Source organism: Pavona decussata, unplaced genomic scaffold, assembly GCF_977016875.1.
Source record: "Pavona decussata unplaced genomic scaffold, jaPavDecu1.1 SCAFFOLD_254, whole genome shotgun sequence".
NCBI classification, from domain to species: Eukaryota; Metazoa; Cnidaria; class Anthozoa; order Scleractinia; family Agariciidae; genus Pavona; species Pavona decussata.
Genome location: NW_028145657.1, coordinates 6,251,778 through 6,277,967, shown reverse-complemented (window position 1 = coordinate 6,277,967; position 26,190 = coordinate 6,251,778). Strand labels below are relative to the sequence as shown.

The window sequence follows — 26,190 nt, the reverse complement described above, 5'->3', positions numbered from 1 at the left end:
CAAACAAAAACACACACAAGTTTAATCCACTTAGTGACTTTTATGTAACGAGTATAACCGAGTAAAACTAATTGCAATTGCGACCTTGCCAGCTGCCGTAAAATTAAAACCAATCTGGATTTTTAATCCAATCGCCGAGTACAAAACTTCAAACTCTTAAAGATTAGGCTAAATTTTCAACTTCATGATTTTTCTAGTTACTCACGGAGGGCAGCGAACATTGTAAAACCAATGTATAAGTAAAGGTTAGTTAGCACTTCTATAGGGTAACTGGTCATAGCAAGTTTGTTCAAAGAGGACCCACCTTGTCTGGGGTAGGGGAGGTTATCGAAGACATCACGTATCTCGTAAAAATGACCGACAAAATTGTATTGGCTTTATAATTTGAGTTGACACACAAATATTCAACTAGTAAGAAACAGCACTCCAGATAAACAAGAAAAGTGGGGTTTGAATTAATCAATTGTCATTTTTTACCGCCGGATAGAAGGGAGGCTTTTCAGTAAAGACACCACCTTTTGAGGTTGAGGAAGAAGGGTGCAGGCAGAGACCAACATCTATTTTGTGGTTTTGTGGGTCCTATTTGAGTATAGTAGTTTTGACCACTTCCCTAATTACTAACGAACATACATTGGGTGTACAGTAGACTGCTACTATACGCAACCGTACACCGTAACATATCGCTTCTGTTACACTTACACTCTCACTCAATAAAGATGCGGTTCTCTACTACTCTTCCTGTAAAGGAAGACGAATAATTGGCCATATGTGCTTGCAATGCAGCTAAACTAAACGCATTTCTTCTCGTTGGTTCACACTTCCAATGAGTCGAGTAAGCGGCTATTCAATATGTTGACGTAATCTGAAAGAAAACATAACTCTCCTGACAGGTTTTCTGTTTCCCTCCTTGAGTAAAATCTGCTTGGTTACAAAATCGTATGTTCAGCACACTCACAGTTTGATCCTTTTACCATCAAAGGCGCTCTATCAATTTAAAAAAGACAGGAAAAGATTAGAATGGTACTTCTTACTTTCGCGCATATAAATAAGCAAGATAAACTATTTCCATGTGTATTTTTGTGTACATTTTAGTGTACCTTGTACATATTCTGAGGATTGTTTTATCCATATATTTTTTTTTTAAACTATTATTTTTTTTTACAAAGCAAAATATTTGAATTTTTTATGGTACAGAAACTTAACTTTAAAGGGGACCTCTACTCCGAGAACAAATGAACGGTAAATTGCTGGAAATAGTGTTTAATTTCTGGTTCTATCTTCTGCGATCGTCTGCGATCACAATCGCAGGATCGCAGACGATCGCAGAAGTAGTTTCCATATGATCGCAGACGATCGCAGACCTTATTGCGATCCGCGATCCGCGATCTGCGATCTGCGATCCGCGATCATATGGAAACCAGCCTTTAGATAGAACATGGTTCTATCTTCTGCGATCGTCTGCGATCACGATCGCAGGATCGCAGAAGTAGTTTCCATATGATCGCAGACGATCGCAGACCTTATTGCGATCTGCGATCCGCGATCATATGGAAACCAGCCTTTAGTTTAAGAAGCAGAAATAACATTCAAGTGTGCTTACAGCGGTTACCAATAGCACGCGACCTGCGGCTTTCAAAAGAGTCGGATAAAGTTGCGATTTGGTGGACGTCAATCAAACAAAAGCCGTTGAAATTATTTTGAATTCTGACAAGATTCCAAGGTAACCCGGCAAGAAACTAAGAATTTTACCACGCTAAGAGAAGGTAAACTTTATTTAAATTGATTCTCGAGCCAGATCAAGCGCAAATAAAAGGTATCTTTGAATTTTTCAATTTTCACTGCACGTGATAATTTACTCCCTTGCACGCATCGCTGATTTATTATCAGGTGTAGCGATTTCAAATTTTTCATTAAAAAAAATACGGCTTCGTCTAAACAATGACCATTTTTTAGATAATCTGGCTTGGAAATCAACTTTCATAAATTTTACCATCAGTCAGCGGATAAAACTGTCAATTTCTTGGTTTTGTTGCCTTGAAATGGTCTCAGAATACAAAATAATTTAAACGGCTTTTCTATGATTGACGTCCACCAAAACGCAACTTTATCGGAGTCTTTTGAAGGCGATAGGTCGCGTGTTATTGGTAATCGCTGTAAAGTAAAATTTAGAATTTAGACACTATTTCCAGCAATTTACCGCCCATTTGCTTTCAGAGTGGAGGCTCATGGGTACCATAAACTATCGTTGAATAAATAGCCTGTGTTGAATGCAGAATATATTAATGTCATTCCGTGCAGTTTTCGCTAATTTTACACAAATATTTAACTGTTCAAATGCATGAGACGTGTTTTTGTGCCAGGCACCTACCTTCAACTGATACCAGACAACTGTAATTCCCAGGACAAGCAAAACAAGGGCTGATCCAATTCCAAAGTTTGCAAAGTATTCTGAAAAACAAAAGATGGTCATCTGAGACACGGGGACTTAAAAAATATGCACAAGAACCTAAAAGCCGAGGTTTTGGAGCTGATGAAACGACTCAGCTGCTAATACAGAACAGTTTGCGAACATGGGTTCCTGAGGGAGGACCTGACTGAGAAAGACACAAATAATCCTAAAGACCTCTAAACTAACGTTAAGAGGTTATAATTTTTTTTAGGTTTGTTTTTTTTTTTGTTTGTTTTTACGTCTGAAAGCGCACAAGTCCCATTACGCAATACATCGCAAAGAGTAAATCCTTACAGTAAAGAACTAACGATGTAAACAAACAAACAAACAATCCGCTGTCCAGAAATTTTTACGTAGGTGTAAGGGACCAAAGTAAAACTGGCTTTACGGCTTGCATAAATAACATCATAAACATGCACCATTTCCACGGCTTGTGGAAATGGTGCATTTATACACGTGGCAGTGCGAGTGCAAGGTTGAGTGCTAGGCAACTTTCAAATTTCAAAGCAGTCGCGTCCCCAGAGATGTCGCTCCTTCCTATTGTTTACCAGTCGGTAAGGAGACTGCAGGATATGACAAGCGGTTACCAAAATCACGTTATTAAATTTGAAAAGTGGTACTCGTACTTGATCTCCGACGTACTCGTAGTCATATCTGAAGGTCTCTATTATTTTGTGTGAAAGCCGTGAAAATCTATTTCTTTTTTTTTTTTTTTTTTTTAACAAAGGATTCTATACTTCTAAACTAACTTGTACTGTATTTTCTCTAAAAAGCACGTCATTCGACTGATTAGAGCCTTCTGTTAATCAACCCTCTATTTTAAAAGAGCCGCCATCGAATAAACGTTGCAGACAGAAAACAGTATTTGCATGAGCTCTGGAGCGGCGCTGTATATAAAATAGGATAAAAACGATACCGTTGGATTTTTACGACAAAAACAAAACTGTAAAGTAGACAATGAGATTCAAATTTTTAGAGTTTGTGATTGCGTCAGTTTTTGCTTCTAGCACTGAAAAAATGACGAGTACCTATGTTTTCATTTAAGCTTTAACAAGGATTTGTATCAATGACTGAGCACCCTTTTGGTATGCGTTACTTTCGATAGGCCATTTTCATATGCTGTGATCATTGCTATCAAACATTAATTATGGTTGTTATGGTTACAACACCTTACCACTTCAAGTCAACTTGAGTACGATCATTGTTCATGTTTATCAGCGTGAAAAGTAAAAAACAATGTTTTTTCTTTACCTGCTAGCCAAAGATACCAAACTGATAGAATTCCCAGGAAAAGCAAAACCAGAAATCCAACGTTTACAAAGAATCCTAAAAATAAAATAATCATTTATCGTAATAATCACATGGCCTAACTTCTAATCAACAGACAGTGCGCGAGAATTGCAAACATTTGATCTTTTGTAAACCTTTCTACTGTTTATCTAATATAATCAAATAAGCCAAATAAGCGTATTTATTTCATCAGTCGTTCATTCTTCATGTATCCGGCCAGCGGTACAGTACAGCAGCTCACCAAAATATCTATCAGCAGAAATTGAGCTCACTCAGGAGCATGTATTATGTACCATCTTTTGTTGACCATTGAAAGAGCTAGATGGTCAGCCCGTACAACTTTGCAGTATTGCTCTGTTGCATAACCGGAGGCATTATTTGACGAGATAAATAGGGATTCTCAGTGATCATAAGCAAGCACCAGTTCTTCTACCTAAATATGATTGTTGTTATAAGTTAACAACACTGCACGATTTTTCCACTTTCCAGTTTAGACCAACAGATTTGGATTCCATTAAGATTTTCCTGCATCTGGTGACGTGGAGTTTAAATGTTAAAAGGTAAGCCCTCATTTTTTCCCGGATGTCAGATTTCATAAAGAAGGCTCGTAACAGTTTTCTGATCTCGGGGGGGGGGGGGGGGATCTTTTTAAATTTGAATTTTTCATAGAAGGCGTGCTGCGATTTTCCCCATACTACACCACCTTTTCAAACTATGATCAAATTCTTTATTTTTCTTTGGTTTCCAAGGGACAGCTTTTCCAATGGGGCCCATTGCAACGGTAACGCAAAGCCCTTCATGTTGAATAATGTGAATTATCTCGAAATCTACCGATTACAAATTTCAAATCCTAAAACATCGTTGGTAAGTGTTTGACTAGATCGCAAGATAATCCACGTTATTCAACATGGAGGGCTTTGCGTAACCGTTCCTATGAGAACAACTGTCGCTTGAAAATCAAGAAAAAAAATTTTCATGACACATTGGAAAGGTAGTGTAATATGGGAAAAATCGAAGCGTACCTTTTATACGAATTTTTGGTTGAAAACAATCACTTCAAGTTTAGAAAACTGCTAAGGGCCTCCATAAATCTAACTATTTTATCTTGATAATAGGCTCTTGCCTAAACAACTGCTTTCTTCAAGGTAAACGGGACAAAGTTAAATTTCACGGAGACTATTTTGCCAAACTTTCTACTCTTTTATAGTATATGGTACATCAACCCCCAACCCCCCTCCCACCCACCCCCCCCCCCAAAAAAAAAAACAACAACAACAACAAAAAACAAACAAAAAAGCAAATGTTTAGTAGTCACCTGTAGCCCAAAGACAACAAACTGCCAGAATTCCAATAAGGAATTCAGGACCAATAGTTGTAAACTTTTGAATTTTATCTGAAATCAACAAGAGAAAAATCTAAGAGAAGTGGCCCTTTAATCCAGCAGGTTTTGCGAACATCATACAGGTTTGCGTGTGTCATCGTAACAGGGAGTTGGCGAACTGTTAGTCAAATATAGAACAAGATCAGACACTTGTCACACCATCCAACGAAGTAACATTTTGTCTTGGTAACTTAATTTAAATTGTCGGATGTTTGGTTTAGCCCGAGATTTAAGAAAATGAGATATTTCTTTCCCGTCTACTTAAGAAAACATCAAAACAAAACGTTCAAATACGAGGTATTATGGAGAGAAGTGAACACATTACGGAAAATTTTTATTCTCTTTCCTGACTGGAGCCATCTTCGTACGAATTTAGGTCCTCACTGGATAATCGCAAAAGAGCTCAAATAATACGAATTTCTACTTTCGATATGTGGTTGTCGTCGGGGAAGGAAGAAGAGACGAATGCAACGTCAGGAAACGAAAACAGTAACTCTCGCGTAGATTCTTACCTTTTATCTTCTGGGCTCTTGCGAGAATATCTTTCAAGTGCTTTTGCACGGAATGTGGTAATAATCCCTTCACCTTTGTCCGAAGCTGCCTCGCGTGACTTTGAAAAGCTTGATAACCAGCCTCATCACCTGGCAGAAATGGTTTGAAAATAATTTTTGTTAAGTGCAGTTGGCTATTAGATGTCTGAAGCACAACGATTTTTTAGTTTTTGCTTGTTTATTATCAGTTTAGTCTCTCTGTTAAATCATTTGTTAAGACAACAAAAGGTTCGGACACTTTATTGGTCTGCTGAGTACGAATTGTGCGTTTTTACCCACAAGAAAAAAGACAAATCATCAGATAAATGCGAGACGCGTGAAACAGAGACTTGCCGGAATGTTGCAGCCTCGTGACAAAAATTTCATTTCTTTGTCAGTACCCCGTTTTCTTGACCGATTTCACAATTTTCAAAGCAATCTACTTTGTATAGGTTGAAAACAGTAAGCTCAGGGTCACTGAAAAAGCTCACCATTTGGTGAGGCCGAACTCTCTCAAAGCATTTTTCGACCATTTGTCTGCTGGAGCAGCTAGTTTCATTTAATTTCATTGAGTTGTTTACCTTCCCTTCTTCTACGGTTTCAGTTTTGTGCGTCTACAATCACAGTATTAACCTGCATTTTGTTAACTGGGATTAGACTCGGATAGAGAAATCAAATAAGTGCTTACATTTTGAGTTAGCCTTGCTCATTATACGATAATAACTTGCCTTACCTGCTTTCCAAAGATGCAAAGCAACTGCAGTTCCCAGAAGGAACAGAAACAAAAATCCCATTCCAATGATTCCTGAAAATTAGACAAACACTCTATTCAATGATCTACGTCATCCATTTTTACTGAAGAGAGGGAAAGCCACAGTCAGTGAGAACTAATATTTAAACAAAAAAAAGCAAAAACAAACGATCACGACTATTGAGGTACAGTATTTATGGATAGCCATTAAAAGCCTATTGGTTCGAGGCCAGGTTGGTCTCTTCATTGCTGTGTTGTTTCCTTAGACAAGAAACTTTGCTCCACATTGTCTCTCTTCACCCAGGTGTATAAATGGGTACCGGCGACATACTGCTGGGGGTAACCCTGTGATGGACTAGCATCCCATCCAGGGGGGAATAGCAATACTCCTAGTTGCTTCATGCTACAGAAACCGGGCTAAGCACCGACCGTATGGGCCACTTAGGCTCTTGTGCGATTTTACCTTTACCATTAAAAGCCTATATTTAAACCCTGTCTTTGTTAGATTCTCTTAGCATTATCAAAAAGGGTTGCAACTTTCAGATCGGATGAAAAGAAAAAATTCAAAAAATAACCTGAGGAGGAGCGTGGAGGGTGCCGAAGGATACTTTTTTTGTAATTCCTTAATTAATTTCTTTCCTAATGATTTTGAAGGCAACAATTTACTTATGGCGTAAGGTCAAAGCTTTTAAAATGAAAAGTTTATTACCTGATGACCAAAGACACCAAAGTGCTAGAATTCCAAGCACAGACAAGACCAAAACCCCAAATCCAGCATTCGCAAAAACATCTGAAAGAAAATAGAGAAAGTGTATGTTATCCAAAGTGAAACTGAGGTATTTCTTCTTTCAACTGTTAGAGGCTTACGGCTCTGCATTCATACAAGTGTCTTTTCTTTCCAACTCAAAGTGTAATACTACTACCCATGATCATGATTCTGAGGAACTATCCCGGATGTTCACCGGCAGCCGTGTACCTGGGAAAGATAGCTTGCAGTCATGAACAAGGATCATAGCCTAGGAAGGGGGACGAAAGAGGGGAATCAGTCGCGCGCACGAAGCGAAGGGGGCTCCCTTACTTCCTCCTCCTTTCCAGTGCCGCAACACAGGCTCAAGAAAAAAGATCAAATACGCCGAAGAGGAAGACAGCGACCAATCACATAACACTGAGCAAATTGTATATTTATGTTTCATAATTATGTTGGTGTTTACCACAGACAAACTGAAGCAAGACGCCATTACGAGGCACAAAGAAAGTTTTTCGTTACCTGTGCGCCAAAGATGCCAAACTGCAAGAATTCCTAGCAGAAGCAGAAACAGCGATCCAAACCCAACGTTAACAAAGGACCCTACAAACAAATAAAAAATATGTCACTAAAGCCACAAAGACCAAGCCAATTAATAGCAACAGATCAAATTGCACTACTAATGTCGAACTCTTTCCGATCTTGTCTTTTGGCAATTTCTAGAGTCTAGCTAGCAAGTCAGGGACAGATACATGAAGCCCTCGTAAGTTAAGATATTAAAATCTTCAGTATTGTTTCTTAGAAATAGGCCAGGTTCTTCAGTATTATGTCAACAAAATATAGACTTTTGTCAATAAACAATATTTAGGATACATCTGAACTTTGGAGGGCTTCGTAGATCTTAAAGCGGGGTTGGAACCCTGGAACCCTTAATGATTAAACGTAAACCCCGAAGCCCGAAGGCCGAAACCCGATGGCCGAAGAGCGAAACGTTTCGGAATTTGGAGGCCCGATAAAAATGATTATTATGGCTAAATGATGCCTAGCGGCCAGCCTCACGAAACCTTACTAAGTTAAGAATTGTATTCGAAGTATTGTTTATTAATACTGAAAAGTCTATCGTTGGGATAAAAAATTAAAATTATCTATTGTTAGCAAACAATACACAGGATACATTTTAACTCAGTTTTTAATTATACATGGTAAAAGGAACTGTCCTCGAATTCTTTCTTGGTTCTGCTCCAAACAATTTATCGCATTATGATCTCTGCCTAGAAAAAGACCTAGGTTACTTTTAGTAAAAGAATAAGCTCTCTTCATGGTTATCTGGAATTTTTCCATTGCACTTAACCTCCTTACCCACGATCCAATGAAAGCAAACTGCGACGATTCCCATGAGAAACAAATCCAAAAATTGAGATGTAACAGTTTCAAAGTTTTCTGAAAAATAGAATAAAGAGATCGAGTTATCATGAAAATAAAGCTCGCAGTTATTAGTTAAATCACAGCTGAGTTACCAGACATTTTGTCAAACGAAAGCAAGTTACTTATATTCTCAGTATGGCATTTCGTGTCACTCAAAAATAAAATGTAACGTGACGTTGATTTAAAAATTGCGCTTCTTTTTATAAGTGGCTAACGAAATGCGCATCATAAGGCAATATTAAGGACGGTGGCTACTAATAAGAAAGTATTTTTGTGTGGCTCAATTTATGACTATGTGGAGAAAGCAGAAAACTAAGGAAGGGCAGTTGAAATCCAAAAACAAAATTGGGGGTAACCACGCATCTTTTAGAGATAATTAAGCAACAATTTTTCTAAAAAACAGTAAAATGCAAAGCAATGTATGGCGTTTTTTCCAAATTAAAGCTTTGTTGTCTAAGAAAAATGCATGGTTACGCCAAATTTTCTTTTTGGATACCAAGAGCACTTGCTAAGTTCTGCTTTCTCCGCATAGTTTTAAGTCGCGCAAAAATATTCCTGCATTAGTAGACACCACTGCATAGGAAACCCGAGTATCTCGAGATGCGCAGAACGCGTGCGCGGTAACAAAAGTAGGCACCGTCCTTGAATACCTAATGAGAAACCATCATATGATCTATATATTTTTAAACGGAACAATAAATAACAATAGAATACGACAATAAGTTTAATTAATTATGATAAAAAGGAATAATAGACTGGTCTGAGACGCAAATAAAAAGCATTCATGATAGTCGGACAGGATCCATCTCGCCACAACATCTATGAGGCTGATTGATGACTGCGGCTTTTGTTTGCAAATAAAATTCCCCAGAAACGTCTTTGATTAATGTGAATAAATAATAATGTAATAATAATAATAATAATAATAATAATAATAATATTAACCTGCTCAACAAAACACGTTTCCCCAGTAGTTTTATTCCATAGTGCGGCAAAATTGTAATCGTTAGATCGACAGGTTTTAGTGCGAGAAAATTGTAATTGTTATGACATTGGTTTGCTTATTGATGGGCTTTATGATGTTTCACATTTTGTAAGTAAGGATATATTTTTAACAATTGTATACTAGTCCCAGCGTCTTGTTTGTAAATTTTTGATAATATGTTTAAATAAACCCTTTTAAAATTTAAAAAAAATTATAATAATAATAATATTAATAATAATTCTAGAATAAAAAAAATTCTCAAATGGATGCTAACTCCCGGTCGTTCTTTTGGAGTTTCGCGACATGTCGAGTACGAACGGAAGAAAATGGGAAACGTGTCTAACAGTTATACCTTTGAACTCTTGGACTCTGGGCGGAGTGTTTTGTGACATACTAAGCATCAGCTGACGGAAGTGACTGTTAATTACTTGGAAATCGATATTGCCTGTGAACAAAACAAAGCTTACTAAATATGACATTTTATTGCAGCTGGTTGCTTAGTAGACTTTCTTTGTATTTCAGTGATCACTGGGTTTTTTAAATGATTATTGTGACAGCTTAAAACTGAGGTGGATCCAACCGTACAAATAATCTCAGCGATCGTAGATAGCGCCGGACATTCGTAAAAACACTATAAGTCGTTGTTACGATATGCTGAGCAGATTAAACAGTTTAATGTTTATATAGTAAACGACTTTGAAGATTAGAAACTAAATTCAATATGTGTTGGTTGAATCTGATTGTCTTCCAATCTACGAAAATCAGGCTGTTCTCTGGTGCTTTTGATTTAGAGCAAATAATTCCCTTTATTTTGTCAGCACTTTATGTGAAAGTCGTTTTTTCCTGATTCAGTTTAAAAACTACCAGTAGCCGTGAATTCCGCTATTGTTGGGATGGACTGGGATAAAGACGATGAAGCACCGTGTCTCTGGTCGCGCGGCGCCGATGGATATGCTTTCGCCTTTTTTTTTCAAACCCGTCTCTTGTGTCTTAAAAAGCATTCATAGAAATCCTATTACGGTAAAGTTATCTTCTCTTTAATTATCTTTTTCTTTCTAACTTTTTCTAACTATTTGTTATTACCTGTTCGCCAAAAATGCCATACTGTTATTACCGCCAGCAATAACAAGAACAGCGATCCAAGTCCAAAGATTCCTGGATGTTAAACAACAATGTGAACTCAAGTTATGAATATAAGTTTACGGCGTTTATTAAAGATATAGGATGTTACTTGCCCCTGAGGTTCAAAGGGAGCTTATGTAAAGAAAGTTACATTTACTGATCAGCTGATACGTATTGGTTTATTACATTGGTGCAAAAAGGAATACACACTGCATTACTAAAATAAGACAATAATTAAAGATTATCCAAGCTCATATTTGACCTTGGAAAAGGACTGAAAGGTGCTGTGTTGCACCTGAAAGAGGAAAGGGATTCGTTTCTAAAGTCGGTGGGGAAGTGGTAACTTATGTTTGATTTTATCAACAAAGGTACTTTGGTAGTAATGTGCTGCCAAACGAACTGAACTTAATTATAATTTCCGTTCGTTTCCTGCAGGTCAGTAGATTGAAAAATTTGACAATAAATTTAAAATTTCTCGCTTTTCTCAGCTAGGACCAAAAACCTCTCTTATATAATCTCTTAGAATAAAGTGAGTTCCTGTATATCTTGTTCTCGATCCGAACAGCATCAATTCACTTTTAGGCAGGATGCATATGACATAGCTTGAGGCTAATGGCCGGCATGCTGGGAATTACTAAGGTTTCCCCTACAGTTTAAATTAAGATATTTTTGAGCATACAGCCAATGAAACATAAAGAGGAACAGATCAATGAGGTCACGTAGATATGTGACACCGTAAAGAATGTATTACCTGAAGCCAAAAGACACAGCAGTACAAGAACTCCAAGGAGAGGCATCATCAAAAGTCCAAATCTAACATGAGCATTTTCAAAGTTAGCTGAAACAAAAAAAAAAAAAACAAGAAGGAAATTAGGAAAGAGAGGTTCAAAATTTGGGAAGGATACAGGCTTCGTGTGCTCGGTTTGCCGCCCAAGTAAAATTTTCTTCAACCCATAAAATTCAATATTACTAACTGTTTTCGTACCCCGTTCCGAAAAGGATGGGGCTCGTACATTAACCCACAATTTTTAGCATACGAAAGCACCAGAACCGATCATAAAATTGAACAGAAATTGTTTAAAAACTTCAAACCTATAATACACAATGTTGTTAGTACAGGGACGAATTTCTCCAAAAACAAGTTTGCTTTCTATGTGGTTGTTGGTTGTGCAAGGTTCGCAAGGTATTGTGGTAAGGTGTACACCCGCCATGTGGTCGGGTGGATCATCACCTGAAATGAAATTAGCATTTGGTGCTGTACAACAGTGAGAACTCGGTAAGGAAAAAGAATGTCAGCACTGTACCAATAAATTAATCGCCTGGTCATCAGATCCATATTTATTAAAAATATCTTTCATGGAAAACTCGGGAGATATGTTATTGTAGAGAGTAATGTTTCTGCGCTCGCAAATCATGCGATCAAAGCAAAAATTCTAGGTTCGCCGCTGGTATTAAATTTCTCCTAGGAAAAAATAGATCTAAAGGTGATATTGAATACATTCTTTGAAAATGACGCGATTACTGCGTAACAAACAACGTTATCAATCATCCTCTGTGGTGGAGAATTGAAACTTCATGGTGGATTTTTGGTCTGCCCTGGCAAATTCTTGTCTAGCACTCACCAGGTGGGTTACATTAAAGGGCGTTATGAAAAAAAGTACTGTATACTTGAAACATATTTAACAAGAAGCTGTTTCCAGCTTATACTCGGGCACTCCTTATGTGACCTTAAGGGGGACGTGCGGCCCGATAGGGTATGGTTTCAGTCAGGGTGTTTTGTCTTGAATGGGGTATCAATTTCATCACTTTCTGTCTTAAACAGGGTATCCCTACATGACCTAATGGCTTAAACAGACTGTGATTGCCAATGCATTAAAATACAGTAAGAAACTAGTGTATTCTTATTTCATTCTAGTCTTAAACAGGGTGTGATTTTGGGTTAAATGTTTTAGAAAGGGCCTGAAATTTTTGAATTCTGTCTTAAACGGGATAGGGAAATCGGAGAATTGTGTCTTAAACATGGTCAGGGTTTGAACGCCCGGGCCGCACCTCTCTACCCAAGCATCTGTTGAGTACCCCCCTCCCCCCGGGATCTAGAGTAACGTTACGCATCACGCGTACGTTTATATCCTTGTACGTTTTTCAATGTTTCGCTGTTTATATTTTTAAATGAAATTCATGGGAATACATTTGTTATTCAGCTTTCATTTGAAGACAGAAACCGTTTCTACATTGATTGTTTTTCTATAGTAAACGTGAGACATTTTTATCTATCTTGGCCCGCGAGGTCATAGACTGATTTAGTTGCCAAATTTTTGGTTAAACAAAACTAACTTTGAGGCACTCAGGTTAGCCTAGAAACACTCCAGTTAGCCTAAAGAGCACTCCAGTTAGCCTAAATAGCACTTAGGTTAGCTTAAATAGCTCCCCGATTGGCTAAACGGTTAGCAGGTTATGTTGGGGTTGTTCATGCCTCGCATGCATCGCATGTTTTGTTCATGCCTCGAACGACTGGCTTGCATATTGTTAACATTCCTCACGGCCCGAAAACAAAGAGCGCGACCGAGAATTTAAAGAATTTGATAACACGACAGAAAACGTAACTCGTACCAGCCGAGTACAAAAAAACGAGACCGAGAACAATAACTCGTGGCCCGAAGTCTTATCTCTCGGCCCATCGCGACCCCAAAAAGAAAAAAGAATTTGAAAATGCTACTGAAACCTTAACTCGGTCCGCCTTACGGCCCGATTAAAAATCAGCCCAGAAGAAAGATTAGTATAGATAATACTTAACCTTCTAAGTCCTGGACCCTTCTGACGACTTCCGATAAGGGTAGCACAAAACGCTGCAAGAAGCTTATCATCTCTGCATAGACATACTTGGGATGCTTAAAACCAGCTGTAAAATGTAAATGTAAATATAATATATAATTCAGTATTTCATGTGAAATGTATAAAGCGCTTTCACTTAGTCCCCAGACATCCGAAGGGAAAAGGCATTGCAGCCATATTGGGGTGGCTAACCAAAGAATGTAATTCAAAACCTACTTAAGGCAGCGATTTTTTTTTTTTTTTTTTGCAGAATATATATATTTTTTTACTTCATGGTAACTATAAGTACAAAGTTCTTCCAATACGGTCTATTTTTACGGTTAGTTAATTAATTTATTTACTGAAGAAATAGCACAAGGGAGTGACAAGTGCAAACATACCTGACACCTCTACTCTTTTGGTGTTCTCTTCATTCTTCAAACTCTCACCACACTTGTTTTCTGCAGTTATGATGAAATCAAGCTTCTGGCCCCTCTCCAATCGAATTCGATACTTACAATCGGAGGTTTGACCTACCAATTTCCAGCTGGACTTTTCACCGTCTTGACTCAGGATTCTTTGGTACACCATGTAGCCTGTTATGGGTGCCCCATTGTCGTCTGGCTTCTTCCACTTCAAGATTATTTCACGACTGTTCACAAAGCTAGGGACGTCAGTCAGTTCCACTGGCATTGGAACATCTGCGTAGGAAAAAAGCACCGATAATTTCATTACTAACCAATCCACGAGACCATAACTTACTTTAACATGGAAGAACTTGTGAAGCCTCCCTGTTTTATCAACCATAACAGTTAACCGCTAAATTTGCTTCCAGTATAGTTGGTTTAAATTGATCACGTGAGGTGATAGTACTCTTCCAAGGAGAGACACTTTAAGCGCATAGTCATCAAATCCTCCAACTTATTTCTCTTTTTGCATGCATTAAAAAACAAGTTGCGTTCATTGCATTTTATCCTGTACGCTGTTTATTCGTCTTTTTCTCTTCAACGTTTTTCGCCTTTAAAAGGCCAAATTGGATAGTTTTGTACCGAAGAAAATGTCGTGGTGAACAATAATACAGTACAGTTTTTCCTGGTGTCGGGACTATCGGTCTGATCCGCAATACCCCTTGAAAATGTGATGCTCTTGAAACAAATATTAAATTTGGAGGGCTTATATGCTAATATTAAGAACATCACATTTCCAAGGGGTAACCATCAGATCGATCATAGTTCATGAGTCATGAACTTATTCCCAAGACAGAAACAAACACTCTTTTGTTTAAATGGTTCTATGAGAGATCTCTATGCATGAATCTGAGTTAATTACATTATTATCAAATATTTTTTTTTTTAATGAACATTTTACCTTCTGGCACCTCGACTCTTTTAACGTTATTTTGTTTCTTCTCACTTTCGCCACATTTGTTTTTTGCAGTGACAACCAAATCAAACGTCTTGCCCCTTTCTAATGTGATGACATACTCAGTCAGTGCCAAATTACTGGCTGGAACGGGTCCAACGAATTTCCATTCCGACGTTTCGTTTACGTCTCTTTTGTAGACCATGTAGTCTAGTACGACGGCTCCATTGTTGTTTGGCTCCACCCATGTCAAAGAAAACGTGTTACTCTTTGGACCACTGGAACTGACGTTAAACTCAACTGGCTTCGGAACATCTGCGCAATAGAAACGTGTCAAAGCGCACAAGTCCTTTACTGTTAATAGGCTGGGGGAGGGCATAAGATAGAGTGCTTGTACAATGAATAATTAAAAACAGAGAATAAGTTTAGGTGGCTTTTACTGCTTGCGGATTGCAACTTTTTCAACAACAATTTAGATTTATGTCAGAAACATGATTGGCTAATTGATTGATTGATTGATTGATTGATTGATTGATTGATTGATTGATTGATTGATTGATTGATTGATTGATTGATTGATTGATTGATTGATTGGTAAGTGGATGGAAGGATGGATGGATAACGTTACTTGTTTCATTAAGTTTTAGCCTTGATGCATCTACACCAGTCACGAAGAGTTACACAGGAGTTTCCTTTCATGAATTAAGCTATCTCTTAAATAGGTCAAATAGTGTAATTTACCTTTTGATACTTTCACTTCCACTCCTTCACCTTTCAAGCCTTCACCATGTCGGTTGGTGGCAGTTACCAGGAATTCGTATTTCTTTCCCCTTTCCAGGTCCTTAACAGGATACTCACAAACTGAGCTGTTCTCTGTGGTTAGCTCAGTCCATTCTGAAACATCATCAAACCCATTCAAGGTTCGTTGGTAGACTGTGTATTTTTCTATCGGTTCTCTTTCGTCTTGTAATTTGTCCCATGACAAAGTTATGTCAACCTCTTTTACCTTGGGAGGCAGCTCATTCAGTTGAACTGGCATAGGTACCTCTGAAAAAAAGTAAAAAGGGAAAGATCTCGGTTTTAAAGACGCATTCTGACTCTATTCTAATGGATTTCGCCAGAATCATGTCGAGTTTCAGAATAAATCTCAAACCCAACCCCTCATACTTCCAAGTTCCATAATACTTTAAGAAACGTCCAGAAAAAACATCTACATGAACAAGAGAGGATGCATCCTTTCTTGGCATGAGGTATTACGTGAGCGGAAATTCTTTCCCTTTAATCATTAGCCTTGCTATGTCGCTTTAAAAATACTTTTCCTGAAATTGCTACAATAAAGCAGTTAGTTCAATTAAGAGAGGATTCATCCTTTTTTCGTATAATATAACCTGAAGGAAATCGATTTCATACTTTGATCATCGGTCGTCTGAGTTAAAGGAGACGCTCAAGTGGAATCCTGGCAACGGCAGACTTTCAACATCTGCCGTTTTGCTATCTAAACATTACTTACCAGTAACCAGCAGAGAACGTTCTGTGAAGAAATTTGGGCAAAGTTTTCGATCTGGTGAATAACCAACCACGCCAACCACAAAAGTACGATTACGATCATCTGTCCACAAAACAGGCGAGCCTAAAGCTTGATGGTCCTGTCTGGGAAGATTTGCGTTATGCATATAATGTCGTTCTTGGTCTCTTTGGCACAACCAGCGAACGGTCCGGAAGGAGTCTCCTTCGATGACGAATGAACGGCAATCATCTTTCAACCCATCAGCAAGCTTTCTTCGGGCGTCTTCGTCCTCGCTTACCATGGAAAGACTTCCACTGCAGCTTTTCATAACAGCCGTGAAGCTAAAAATTCCCTCATCACGAGAGTTTAAAATGCCAATTGGTTTGTGTTTCTTATTCAACAGCCTTGATAAGAAATTCCACTGGTTTTCACATGCACAATGAGCGAAAATATCCCCCTGCGTAGTTTGAGTTTCCTTGGAAGTCAATAAAAATATTCGCTCTTTGCCATTCACATTCTTCTTCACTGCGCATGCGATTCCTGTCACTTGAGAATCGTACTTAGAATGCTTCTTAACGACGAACAGCCAGTTGGTTGGATCCTCTGAACTGTCGGTAGACTCCATGTTTACCTATAACAAGAAAAAGCTCCATTGTTTTTTCTGTAGTATTTCAGCTGACATTAGAAGAGTTTCCTTCAAATTTTGCGCGAAATATCTCCTTTTTTCTCTTATACTTGTGCGCTGATTACTCACTCTTATCTAGAAATAATAGCAATAAAGCTTTTCTCCAACCGACTGCATGCTCTATCGCCTATTCTTACGGCGTAGCTTACCACAGTAGGTAATATCTATGAAACAAAAGAATTTCTGTATGACAAGAATCTGTATAGTTATATATATATTTTTTTTAAATCATTGCAGGGTGTGGTTACTTTACACACTACTGTTATACGATAGCCCAGGCTCTACGTTTTATGTTTATGTTAAGCGTTTTATGTTGGACTTTACAATAACGTGCGATTGAGCGTCACGGTAACTGTTGCGTAAGAGCGAAATGATACGATTTTGTATATAAATACGAAGGAAACGTCCCCGCTTTAAATTATTTTTGTGTTTAAATTGCGTGGCTTTTTCTTTTCTTTTCTTTTTTTTTTTTTTTGGTGGTGGGAGGGGGGGTTCCATTTCTAGTCATGCCAAGGCGTAGTAGCATAACAAAGGTCAAGTTTAACGCTCATGTAGCTTATGCTAAATATTGTATGATCAGACTTACGAATGAACGGATGAATACAGTAATAAACTAGTTAGTCCCTGTCTTTATACTATATATTTTGAATATGTTCAACAATATTGTGGACTTCATGGGCTGTAGGCTACCAAAGTCCAACATTAACCCCTCGTCATGGTAGCTGGGAACAGGTAAGTTGGAGATTGCTGTGCAGGGTGAAGTATGGCGGAAAACTGGTTCCTCCAGGCCGCTACGGTAGCCATCAGGGCCTGCCCAGAACCCTAAAAAACCTGGCAAACGGGGCTCTGTTGAAGCTTGGTGGCCCCGGCCAATCACCCACTAAGTGGATACAAAGTGATTACAGAAACCATAGGAAACACGCGCAAAGTAACATCTGTCTTGGGAGGAGAGGGGGTCTCTTCGGGGGCCCGTATGACGCATTACAGGGAAAGCCGAAAGGAAGCCGTGATGCCGACCCCCCCTACTTATTCCCAAGGCAACCACACTGCTCGGTACATGGAACGTGAGGACTATGTACGAAGCAGGCATGTGTGCGTAGATTGCTGCTGAGATGACCGCATACAACCTGTCAATCTTGGGCCTCTGCCAGACAAGGTGGCTCAAGTCTGGGCTTATACAACTGTCGACTGGACAGACCGTCCTCTACTCTGGCCATGACGGAGCAAATGCTCCCCATTCAGAGGGAGTTGGATTCATGATAACGCCGCAAGCTGGCAAGTCTCTCATAGGTTGGAATCCAGTGTCATCCAGGATTATCGCATCTAGGTTCTGCACTAAGGTTGGCGAAGCCACCTTTTACTAGTGCTATGCCCCAATCAATGATGCAGATGACGAAGTAAAGTCGGGGTCACCCGTTATGCAAGGCGACAGGGGGTTTTAGATGGAGGGAGCAAGGAAGGACCTGATACTGCTTCTTGGAGATTTCAACGCCAAGCTGGGGAGCAACGATACAGGTTTTGAGGCAGTCATTGGAAAGCATGGCCTTGGTGAAATGAGTGACAACGGAGACAACGGTTGCTGACTTTAACAAGTTTGTTATCGTAGAAAAAAGGTCCACAAGGTGACTTGGATTTCTCCAGACAACTGGACTGAGAAAAAAATCGACCACATCTGTGTGTCATCCAGGTTCAGAAGGTCGCTGTTGAATGACAGAGTAAAGAGAGGGGCAGACGTAGCTTCAGACCATCACCTTGATATGGACAGATGCTGGTTGAAACTGAAAAACTTCAACACCGACCGAAAGAAGACAAGTTACAAATACAACATCGCGATGCTTAAAGTGGAGGAGACAAAGAACACGTTCCATCTCACCATCTCCAACAAGTACCTGGTGTTGGCAAGTCTGCAGGAAAACTAGGAACACCTGAGCGAGGGGAAGGACCAAACAGCAGTTAACCAATTATGGCAGGGTATAATAGACGCATGGAGGGAGACGTATGAGGAGACAATGGGACGGAAGTCCAAACAGCACAGGGCCTATGCAAGTGTGGATACACTGAACAGGATTTAAGTCAGGAAAAAGGCGAAGGAGGTGTTGAATCGTAGCAAAACGACATTCAGAAATGCAGAAGCTCAGGCGAAATACTCCGAAGCCAACAAGAAGGTAAAACGAAGCATTGGAAAAGACAGACGGAACTTCGTAGACAGTCTCGCAAAAGGGTGATATTAAAGATCTCTATTCCATCACAAGAACACTGGCAGGCGCTAAAAAAGATCCCGGACAGACCGGGATCAGAGCCGAGAGTAAAGAACTGCTCACCGACTAAGAAAAGCAGCGAAAAAGGTGGACAGACCACTTCAGCGAGCTGCTGAACAGACCACCGCCGAGCGAGATTCCCGACAAAGCACCCGCCGACACACCTTTGGAGGTCAACGAGAGCAGACCAAGTAAAGAGGCGGTCAAGAGAGCCATGAGACATCTAACGAATGGAAAGGCAGTTGGTTCAGATGGCTTACCACCGGAAGCCATCAAGGTAGACCTGGAAACCTCGCCTGAGATGTTATTCAACCTGTTTGGTAAGATATGGGAATACAAATGAGATACCAGATGTTCCCGAAGAAGGGAGATCTGATGGAGTGCAAGAACTGGAGAGGCATCATGCTGTTATCAACTGCTGGAAAAGTGCTGAACAGGATAATCCTGGAGAGACTTAAAAGCAGAGGTGGATGAACGTCTGCGAGATAAACAAGCTGTGTTCTGGAAGGAAAGGTCATGTACGGATCATATAGCCATGTTGAGGATTATTGTGGAGCAGTCTCTCGAGTGAAACTCGCGCGTGTTTGTTATCTTTGTGGATATGAGAAGGCCTTTGACAGCATTAATAAGGTAGTGCTGTGGCAGCTGTTACGACACTATGACATCCCTGAGAAATGAATCGTTCTTATACGGAAGAGCTATGAGTAATGCACCCGTAGAGTTATCCACAATGGAGGACTTTCTGAGCTGTTTGAATTGCTAACAGGAGTGTGCCAGGGATACCTGTTGTTGCCCTTTTTGTTCCTGCTATCCATCGACTGGATAATGCGGCCGCCGACAGAGGCAAATCGTGATGGCATACCGTGGACCCTCACAATCTGTATTGAAGAGTGATCTGGACTCCGCCGAAGACATTGCCCTCCTCTCAGGCATAACCATCAGGGTATGCAAGCCAAGGTAACGCAGCTTGCAAAGATCCCAGCGAAGACAGGCCTTAGGATCAGCAAATCCAAGGCAAATGTGATGAGGGTTAAAACCTGGGAAGTGGTTAACATCAAGCTGGATGGGAAAGCAATTGATGAAGTGGAGGACTTCACATACCTTGGCAGCAACATCAGCAAAGATGGTAAGGCAAGGATTGGGAAGACAAGAACTGCTTTAACAATACTGAGGCCTATATGGAGATCAAAGGAGATATCCAGAAATACCAAGTTAAGGATATTCAACACCAACGGGAAGTCTGTCGTCCTGTATAGAGCCAACCAAAGAAACTTCGAGAAAACTGCAGTCCTTTGTCAACAGATTCCTGAGGTCCATCACGGGCATCCACTGGCCAGAGGTCATAAGGAACGAAGAACTGTGGGAAAGAGCTGAACAGGAGAGAATCGACACCCAGATAAGAAGGCGCAAGTGGGGTTGGATCGAGCACACCCTCAGAAAACCAATAAGCAGTGTCACCAGGCATGCACTGAGATGGAACTCACAGGGAAAGAGAAGTCGAGGTCGTCCCAGGAACAGCTGGAGGAGAACGGTAGATGATGAGGTGGGCTAGGCAGGCTACACCTGGAAGGAGCTTGAAACGGTAGCCCAAAACAGATTGAGATAGCGGGCAGTTTCCATAGAACTATGCACCACTGGGTAGCAGGGAATAAGTCTAATGCCCCATTCACACCAAAGCTTAAACACTTTTAAAAACTGTTTAGTTGAACACAGTTTAAAGTTGTTTCCTTCATAAAAGCCGCTTTCGGATTTTTGTTGACTACAGATTTAGCACAAATGAAAGCATAAGTTAAAGTTTATTTGATTTCTGTGTCAAGGCTAATGGTTCAGTTTTCTGTAACGAATTTTTATTTTGTTAAACTTGGTTTAATTAAACATGTTTTTTTGGTGTGAATAGGGCTTAAGTCTAAGTCTTGGACTATAGCTCAGAGAGTCGTTGAGTTCAAAAATGTAACAAGCGCTTGGAAAGCTGTAGATCCCGACGATTCCGAAGGTTTGGATCTGAGCGCCGCGTAACAGGAACAGTTTTAGGATTAGCACATAGCCATCGTTTGCAAGCAAGCAAAACAAACAGGGATTTTTTTCTAATGCGGAGAAGTCGTGAAGATATTCTCACTCCAGCGTTTTGAGATCTATTATGGTTTTTTCATGACAAATATTTTTCGCTTCTCAGTTCATATTGGCCATGAATGCATTTTTTTTTTGTTAAATATGTTGAAACGAAATTGGCAGCTATCTTGTTAATAAAACGAACAAAGGTAGATAGTTAGATCCAAGCCGACGGTAGTGTTTTGATCTTTCTAAATAATTCCGCATGTGTACTTAAAAGGTTTAGCGCGTATTACTTATGTCGAAAAACTTTTAATGAGCTGATGCAATTATGAAAATGTAGTTAAAGGTTTTTTCCGCTTTCATATCGCCCGCTTATTAATCTTAGTGAGATATACTTTTACCGAAATATGTCCCGTAACGAAAGACAGTTGGAAAGATTTCTTGGTTTCTGTTTTTATGTCACTCCAGTGCATTTTGATTTAAATGAGTTATTTTGCTTTTTGTGGTGGACTTCCTGAGTTGGATGATACCTCGGTGCAGTTGTCCTTTCTCAGTAGGCCAATCATATTCTGGATAACTTAATTAGTTTCAAAGGTCTCCAAACGTTCCGATAAAATCATTAAAAAAGTTAATCATTTGAAAATGATTTAGATCTTTCACTGATGGCTGTTTTTTCCTAAGCTCCTGTACACAGAAATTTAGCTCAGCCATTAAGGTTATACTACTGACACTTTTCGTCTTTAGCTGTGTATGGTTTCGTCGCACCTAATGAACTTTAGTAAGCACAAATGGAAGATTTTGTGATAAACTATTAAATACATAAATATGGATATTAGCCAAATGGAAGCAAAAGCTGAGGAATGAAGAAGAACGGAAATTGGCTCCCAAACAAGTTGATTCAAGTGCCTTTAGTGTCCTATGACGCAGATGCTTGAAATGCGGAATTTACTTGAACCGACTGAATGATCTGCAAAAACATCCGCTGTTTACGCTGTTGCGTTGGAAAGTCAAGTCTCAGGATGCATTTTAGTCCAGTCTCGCAGTCCGCTTAGCTTTTCGTCAATGAGACTTTTGGAAAAGGACTTAAAATCGTAGAAGATAGATAGATAAGATAGATTCAAGCCAAACGGTAACGTTTTGATCTTCCTAAACAATTCAGCATGTGTACTTAAAAGTTTTAGCGGGTATTACTAATGTCAAGAAACTTTTAACAATTATTTGGTGCGAATGGGTTGATGCAATTATGAAAACTTAGTTGAAGGTTTTTTCCGCTTTCATATCGCCCGCTTATTAATCTTAGTGAGATCTACTTTTACTGAAATATGTCCCGTAACGAAAGACAGTTCGTTATATTTCTTGTTTTCTATGTTTATGTCAGTCCAGTGCATTTTGATTTAAATGAGTTATTTTGCTTTTTTTGGTGGACTTACTGATCGAGTTGGATGATACCCCGGTGCAGTCGTTCTTTCTAGACCAATCATATTCGGGATAACTTAATTAGTTTCAAAGATCTCAAAAGTTCCGATGAAATCATTCAAATCATTACTCATTTTAATCATCTAAAAATGATGCAGATATTTCACTGAAGGCTTGTTTGTTCCTTTTTTCTAAGTACCTGTACACACAAATTTAGTTCAGCCCGATTAAGCTAATGCTATACTGACACTTTTCGGCTTTAGCTGTGTATGATTTCGTTGCACCTAATGAATTTAAATAAGCACAAATGGAAGATTTTGTGATGAACTATTAAATACATAAATATGGATATTAGCCAAATGGAAACAAAAGCTGAGGAATAAAGGAGAACGGAAATTGGCTCCCAAACAAGTTGATTCGAGTGCCTTTAGTGTTTTGTGACGCAGATGCTTGAAATGCGGAATTTACTTGAACCTACTGAATGATCTGCAAAAACATCCGCTGTTTACGCTGTTGCGTTGGAAAGTCAAGTTTCAGGTGCATTTTAGTCTAGTCTCGCAGTCCGCTAAGTTTTTCGTTGATAAGAATTTGCGAAACAGACTTGGAATCCTAGCATTCGAAGACTTTAATTTTATCCTAGTATTCCCGATTACCAGCGCAATTAAATGAGATATGCTTTAAACCAAACCTCAAGAGAAAATGTGTGTGATTTGACAACCGATTGTTTCCAAAACGAGAACGCAAATATTAGTGTATATTTATTAGAAATGGAGCCTCTTTGATTGTCTTGATTGGTTGGCCCGGCAGTGTTAAGGTTAAGCTGTGAGCACTTTTACCTACTTTTACCACCTGGCATGTAATATATTTGTGCCTAAACCTACAGGCTTAAAGCAGTACTTTTTAAACTTGTGGTGTTATTTTTCAGCGCTTGGGCTATGAGCCTCTTAGAGAGAAAGCCTTAGGAAAAGTCTTCTTGAAAAAATACCAGATTAAAATGATTGGATTAGAGTTCTCGTTTCAAGGGCACGTCACACTCAAAGCTTAACCTAAAGGGTTGAAGTACCGACCGAAATCTAAAAACATTGGAAAACATGCGGTATTTGGACTCAGGGACGGAAACAGGTAAACAGGAAACAAGTTTTAAGGGGCCAATGATCTTAAATGCAGCCACAATCTTTAGCAACGTACCTACTGTTTGTGATGTCTTAAATAAGGAAAGGTGTAGTTCATCTCTTAGAAACTAACAGGCTAGGAAACTTTGGACCAAGAGATCTGAAAACAGACCACTAGTACTGCCATGAAATTGTCTTTGATAACTAGCAGGGGAATATATTCAACTTGACAACAAGGAATCAAAAAGTTAAAACTGAGGGAGTTGAAATTCCTACCTTAGCAGCTAGCACGCTCACAGGCCGGGAACATAAGTCCTGAATAGGACGTATTGTCAAACGGAGGCCTCGTCAATTATGGCAGTGGAAACGCTAAAGGGATATAAAACCAAGGTCTACTGTAAATCAATATGAAAAATAAATGCATAGTGTAAAAATTTTCACTGTTAAGGTAGATTGCTTACCCAAGATGACGACTGCAACCGGACGTTTCGCGAGATGTGAAGTCGCTTTACAGTGTATCCTACCTAAGCGGAAAATAACAAGCCTTTTCATGTACCACTGTTTAAATGACTTTAGTAGGATATGTTATCTCAACAATGTTATGAATATTAACCACGACGTGCGTTGAACCATTGTTCTAGACTTAACTGTTATGACTGTAAATCATCAGGCGGAACCCTTTAATTCTTTTAGTTGTTTTCATCTTTTGGTTCGATTGTGTGAACTCTTTATGAGGGCTCAAGAAACGAAAGTTTAAGAGAAATTTAAAATGTCAGGTCAGGACAGGAAATTACTGCTGAATACTTAGCTTTCATTTAAAGGTTCACCTTCAGGAATCGTCGTGATTCAAGCGTGTTCGAAGTCAGAAACACTTTGTACAGTGTAACAAACAGCATCACAGAAAACTACTGCTCAATGTATTCTCAGTTAAGATCTGTAGTCACACTAAACGATTTTATCTACAGAAAATAGAAAGGGAAGGAAAAATATCATGAATTGTAAGGATGGAGAGTTACCCTAGACTCTCGTAAAAGCGATTTAGTCTTTACCTACATCACCGGCAATAAGATGAGATTCAACTGGAAAATTATGAGAGAATGCGTGAGTCTGGGTTTGATAAAAGTGCTCTAGTTCAGGCCGAAAACGAATAAAATACTAGTATTAACATCAAATATCTTAATTATTGTTGTCTAGCCTGGGTCCCCAATAAATTAGCCCAAATAACCCCACAGGTTTCGAAAGAAAACTGAGACTCGAATGCCTTTTATTTTAGTAAATGTACTATAAGACACGTTTATAGAGAGGATGTTTGCTTCAGGGCATGAAGTCTCCACTATGTTCAGTGTCTCATCTACAATAATAACATAAGTAATCATGTTCACCAAATGAGAAAACACTCTAACAGTTCCAAGACTAAAATATGTAACGAACATAAAGTTTTGGTGAAAACTAATTGAAAAGACAAGCGGTTTGGTTACATACATACACATACATACATACATCTTTATTTAACAATCCAGGTTAAAAGTGAATTGTCAAGACCGAAGTCCTGATGTGGACCTGCCTGACTACAGCTAATTAATCACATTTAAATATATAAATCCTGGTTAACAATTCAATTACGTATGAGTAGTAGTTGCATGTATAATGTTATTTAAAAATCTTTACATCTACATAGAGAAAGCGGGTGAAATAGGAGACCCTATAGATGAGATCCATTTTCACTTTTGAATAGACAGTCTTCCAGTTTGGGGGAAGGGGGTTACGGGTTAGTTGGGGCGTGCGGTTCGGTACTCCAAACGCTGACCGTCTAACAAAATATGTAGGTCTGAACGGTGTCCTAGTCTCGTTTTAGTCTCCTTTGAAATGAAATCCCTTGATGATTTTGTTTTTGTTAAGGTTATTTCCGCCGCGGCTTCTTTTAATGATAATAACCCAATCGCCAAGCCTTTTCATGCGTGATCTATTAACGTGCCATCCATTCCGACTTTTACAAAAACGCGTAAACTATCGACCAAACGAGAGTATAAGCAAGACAGTAAAGTGATTTTTTACCGACAATTTACCCGATTTCTGCGTCTTAGGAAAATACCTTACTATTATCTCTGATGGAAATGTGAAATGGTTAGCTAAGGTAAAACGATGCATAAAACTTAACAGTCTTATATTTGGTTGAGAAAAATGTTATTTAAAGTGCCGTTATTCGTATTAGCATTCTAAATGTCGCCACGGATAAACTAGACAAGTATTGATGCGTTTCGTCGAAGGATGGAACCAACGACCACAAGAAACTGTTTCTTCAAATACCG

General features: G+C 39.1%; 1 protein-coding gene across 1 annotated transcript; it reads right to left on the bottom strand.

Annotated features, from left to right (window-relative positions):
- Positions 1-24,416, bottom strand: LOC146456818 (uncharacterized). Its single transcript, XM_085092860.1, has 19 exons — positions 24,343-24,416; positions 24,158-24,250; positions 16,362-16,989; positions 15,593-15,898; positions 14,858-15,166; positions 13,891-14,190; positions 13,473-13,577; positions 11,430-11,516; positions 10,640-10,711; positions 9,909-10,001; positions 8,506-8,586; positions 7,669-7,749; positions 7,111-7,191; positions 6,384-6,455; positions 5,633-5,761; positions 5,055-5,132; positions 3,701-3,775; positions 2,369-2,448; positions 1-984 (listed from the first exon to the last, which is right to left on the bottom strand). The coding sequence occupies exons 3-19, from the start codon at positions 16,981-16,983 to the stop codon at positions 952-954; spliced, it is 2,604 nt and encodes an 867-aa protein (XP_084948986.1). The 5' UTR covers positions 16,984-16,989; positions 24,158-24,250; positions 24,343-24,416; the 3' UTR covers positions 1-951.
- Positions 24,417-26,190: the final 1,774 nt, after the last annotated feature.

Excerpts from the sequence above, each read along its gene's own strand:
- LOC146456818 (XM_085092860.1), bottom strand. The coding sequence starts at position 16,983 with ATGGAGTCTACCGACAGTTCAGAGGATCCAACCAACTGGCTGTTCGTC. Across the intron at positions 8,587-9,908 it reads CAGAGTCCAAGAGTTCAAAG|AAAACTTTGAAACTGTTACA; the intron begins GTATAACTGTTA and ends TCTATTTTTCAG. Across the intron at positions 985-2,368 it reads TTGTCTGGTATCAGTTGAAG|AGCGCCTTTGATGGTAAAAG; the intron begins GTAGGTGCCTGG and ends TTAAATTGATAG.